Source organism: Metschnikowia bicuspidata (genome assembly GCF_001664035.1).
Source record: "Metschnikowia bicuspidata var. bicuspidata NRRL YB-4993 chromosome Unknown METBIscaffold_18, whole genome shotgun sequence".
Lineage (NCBI taxonomy): Eukaryota > Fungi > Ascomycota > Pichiomycetes > Serinales > Metschnikowiaceae > Metschnikowia > Metschnikowia bicuspidata.
Window position 1 is genome coordinate 1 of NW_017387748.1, and position 3,818 is coordinate 3,818.

At 60.6% G+C, this 3,818-nt stretch overlaps 1 protein-coding gene across 1 annotated transcript; it reads left to right on the plus strand.

Moving 5' to 3' along the window:
• TRK1 (Trk1p) lies at positions 1 to 3,708 on the plus strand. Its single transcript, XM_018856418.1, has 2 exons — positions 1 to 3,562; positions 3,637 to 3,708. Exon 1 carries the CDS (start codon positions 401 to 403, stop codon positions 3,428 to 3,430), a length of 3,030 nt encoding a protein of 1,009 aa, XP_018709230.1. The 5' UTR covers positions 1 to 400; the 3' UTR covers positions 3,431 to 3,562; positions 3,637 to 3,708.
• Positions 3,709 to 3,818: the final 110 nt, after the last annotated feature.

A 3,818-nucleotide genomic window follows, 5' to 3' on the forward strand; every position in this document is an offset into this window, starting at 1 on the left:
CCGAAAACAAGGAGAACCAAGAAACGGAATCAAGGGAACCCGAAATCAAGGGAACCGAAAACAAGGAGAACTAAGAAACGGAATCAAGGAACCCCAAATCAAGGAAACCCTAAATCAAGGGAACCGAAGACAAGGAGAACCAAGAAACGGAATCAAGGAAACCCGAAATCAAGGGAACCGAAAACAAGGAGAACCAAGAAACGGAATCAAGGAACCCGAAATCGAGGAAACCCGAAATCAAGCAGAACACAAAGAAGCAGTCCCAAAGACAGCAGAACAAGACGCAACGCAAGCACCCGGAACCAAGGTACCGGGCCATCACAGAGAGACCGAAAGCCACGAGCAGTCTCCAAAAGCACGCCGCTAGCACCACAAAGCCACCGGCCGCAGCCCCCCGAAAATGGCGCTCGGCGGTCTCCGCAGAAAAGCCCGCAGGCTCTTCCCCGCAGACCGGTCGTACGGCACGGCCATCAGGGACCACATCCACCGGGTCACGCTGACGCTCCATCCCTACGTGGTCAAGGTGATCCCCAACTTCCGCGCCGCACACTACACGTACATCTTGTTCATGGCGTTCCTCACGTCCGTGATCGTGTACCCCATCACCAGCTTCGACTACATCGACGTGCTCTTCCTCATGAGCGGCGCGCTGACGCAGGCCGGGCTCAACACCATCAACTTGAACCAGCTCCGGCTCTCGCAGCAGGTGATCGTGTACTTCACGGCCACGCTCACCACGCCCATCTTCATCCACGGCTCGCTCCTCTTCGTGCGGCTCTACTGGTTCGAGCGCTACTTCGACAACATCAAGGAGTCGTCCAAGATGAACTTCAAGATGCGCCGCAACGCCACGTTGGCCGCCCGCACGCGGTCCTTGGACCCGCCGCGCCCGCCCGCGGAAAAGCCGCGTGCCCCGAGCCCTGCTGGCGACACGGGCTCCAGCACACGCACCGACATGTCGTCCGCCAAGCTGGCCGGCCCGGCCTCGGACCTGGACGCGCGGCCCGGTGCCGGCCCGCCGCCGGACGGCATCACCTTTGCCGACTTGCCCCGCCCGGCCAAGCGCACGCAGGAGGTGGACCCGTCCGACATGTACAAGTCCATTGCGCTTCTCCAGCAGAAGAAGCGCCAGGACAGCGGGCTTGACGGCGAGGTCTTGGTGATCAAGTCGCCCAACGAGATCGAGCGCGACTTGAACACGCCCATCTACACCACGCGCTTGCACTTCCCGGGCCTGCGCAAGCCCACCAAGTGGCGCATGCCGGGCCGGGCGCGGGGCAGGACGTGGGACGCCTTGCGGCGGACGCTTTCGAACAGCGCGCCGCTGACAATGCGCCGCCGCGTGTCCACGGGGCGGGACCGCGACGGCGAGCCCGGGGCCGCCGATGGAAGTGGGGCGGGCCCTCCGGAGGGCCTTGATGGCAGGAACGGCCCGAAGGACAGCAATGGCTTTGATGGCGGGGTCGAGGGATTGGACGGGAAAATGGCGAGTTACCAGGACATGGACGGGAAAATGGCGAGTTACCAGGACATGGACGACAAAACGGGAAAAGACCAGCACTTGGACGGCGCCTCCCCCAGCCGGCCCCAGCAGCACCCCGACTCCGTCTCCTTCGACAGCGTAAGCGACCTGGCGTCCATCAGCTCGGACCTCGACGGCCCGTTGCCGCAGGCCGGCTTCTCGGACCTGGACATCGAGCATGCGGTTCTCGACTCCGACTCCGACTCCGACCCCGACCTCGACCCCGACTCCGGCTCCGACTCTGGCCCGTCGCCCCCGCTCGCCCCGCACATGCTCTTCAAGGAGCCCTTCGGCCCCCGCAAGAAAACCAAGTTCGCCCAGGAGCCCACCATCGACCGCCACAACCGCCCCTCCCAGACCCGCAGCCGCATCGGCTTGCGCAAGTGGCGCACGCCCGTGGTCCAGGCCTTCGACACGGCCGGCCTGCCGCGCGCCCCCCACGATGACGACGAGGAGGACGAGTACGGCGACGCCGGCGGCGCGCCGCTCGCCAAGGTCATGAGCACCAACTACCTCTCGTGGACGCCCACCGTCGGGCGCAACTCCACGTTCGTGCACTTGACGGACGAGCAGAAGGAAGAGCTCGGCGGCGTCGAGTACCGCGCCATCAAGCTCTTGATCAAGATCATCTTCGCGTTCTACATCGGCTCGCACGTGATCGCGTTCTGCTTCTTCGTGGGCTTCATCAACGTAGCGCCGGCGTACGCGGCGGAGATGCGCGGCTTCGGGCTCTCGCCCACGTGGTGGGGCTTCTTCACGGCGCAGTCCGTGTTCAACGACTTGGGGCTCACCTTGACGCCCAACTCCATGTTCTCGTACAGCCGCAGCGTGTACGTCTTGGTGGTGTCCAGCTTCTTCATCGTCATCGGCAACACCGGCTTCCCGATCCTCCTCCGCTTTGTCATCTGGGTCATGTTCAAGACCGCGCGGCCCTTGTCCTTGTACAAGGAGCTGCTTGGCTTCTTGCTCGACCACCCGCGCCGCTGCTTCACGTTGCTCTTCCCGTCCATCCCGACGTGGTGGTTGTTGTTCATCTTGGTGGTGCTCAACGGCACGGACTTGGTCTTGTTCATCGTGCTCGACTTGAACAACGACTACTTGAAGGCCATCCCGCTCGGCTACCGCATCCTCGACGGCTTGTTCCAGGCCTTCAGCACCAGGACCGCGGGCTTCTCCGTGGTCGACTTGTCCGAGCTCCACCCGTCCGTGCAGGTCAGCTACATGATCATGATGTACATTGCCGTGCTTCCGTTGGCCATTTCCATCCGCCGCACCAACGTCTACGAGGAGCAGTCGTTGGGAATCTACTTGAAGGCCGACGAGCCTGAGCACGAGCCCGAGAGCACGCCCAAGAGCTTCATCGGCACGCACTTGCGGAACCAGTTGTCGTTCGACTTGTGGTTCATTTTCCTCGGCCTCTTCGTCATCTGCATTGCCGAGAGCAGCAAGATTGAGGCCGGCGACTTGCGCTTCACCATCTTCCTGATCTTGTTCGAGATTGTCAGTGCCTACGGAACCGTGGGGCTCTCGCTCGGCTACCCGGGCGTGGACCAGTCGCTCTCCTACAAGTTCACCACACTCTCGAAGTTGATCATCATAGCTATGATGATCCGAGGCCGCCACAGAGGACTCCCTTACGCATTGGACAGAGCCATCATGTTGCCCGATGCAGACATGCAGAAACGCGATATGGTGCAAGAGAACCACGCATCGAACCGTGCAGGCACCATCAGCGCAGAACCCACAGCCACTTCTTTCAACGATGCGGCCAGCGGGGGGTTCACGGGCCGCCTCCGGAGAACCATCTCCCGAAAGGCCCAGGAATACCGCCGCAACTCGCTCTTTCCTGCGCCCACAAAACTTCCAGAGGAGCTCCATGAGATGCGCAGCTTTAGTCGTGGGCAGTAGAGAATCTGCAATGTGCGGAGAGCGGTCTTTGGCGCCTTGAAGGGATTTAGTGGGGATCACTATGGATACTGCTGATGCAGATCTATGGGTCTACTATAAAGCCTAAGGAGCCATGAAGTCATGGAGTCCAAGGAGTCTAAGGAGTCATGGAGTCATGGAGTCATGGAGTCATGGAGTCATGGAGTCATGGAGTCATGGAGTCTAAGGAGCCATGCAGTCATGGAGCTTAAGAATTCATGGAGTCATGCAGCTTGCAAATGCCATAGAGGCCAAGTCTTTGGACTATGAATTGTCGCAAGTCAACGTCTATGGATTCATGGAGTCATGGAGTCATGCAGTCATGCAGGAGTCTTCAAGTCTATGGTCCATATATCTACTATGGCCTCTG